Below are 256 nucleotides of genomic sequence, written 5' to 3' on the forward strand. Positions count from 1 at the left end.
AGTGCAGACGGCGACCACAGAACACGAAAAAAATCCCACATCGAACGACCTAGGAGGGAATACAAGCGCCTTCGTTGACGTCATGTGAGTTGGGATAGGTATAACCTGCTGCGGCTCGTATTGATTACTGTGCGTATGCGGGCCTCTGTGTCTCGCTGTCTCCATATAAGTGTCCTTGCAATACGCTATCTCATAAGGTCTCTTGCTGCTGTAGGTGATGTTACGTTTACTTGTGGTGATTTGCTTGATTCAGCAG

General features: G+C 48.4%; 1 protein-coding gene across 1 annotated transcript in view; it reads left to right on the forward strand.

Annotated features, from left to right (window-relative positions):
- The window catches only part of EMH_0020980 (uncharacterized protein), a gene marked incomplete at both ends in the record, with an annotated part of 4,413 nt that overhangs the window by 566 nt on the left and 3,591 nt on the right, over positions 1-256 (forward strand). The window contains one exon of the mRNA XM_013501666.1: positions 99-129. Within this exon, the coding sequence (XP_013357120.1) occupies positions 99-129 (31 nt within the window). The remainder of the gene's footprint in view (positions 1-98; positions 130-256) is intronic.

Source organism: Eimeria mitis, genomic scaffold (assembly GCF_000499745.2).
Source record: "Eimeria mitis Houghton genomic scaffold, Emh_scaff731, whole genome shotgun sequence".
Lineage (NCBI taxonomy): Eukaryota > Apicomplexa > Conoidasida > Eucoccidiorida > Eimeriidae > Eimeria > Eimeria mitis.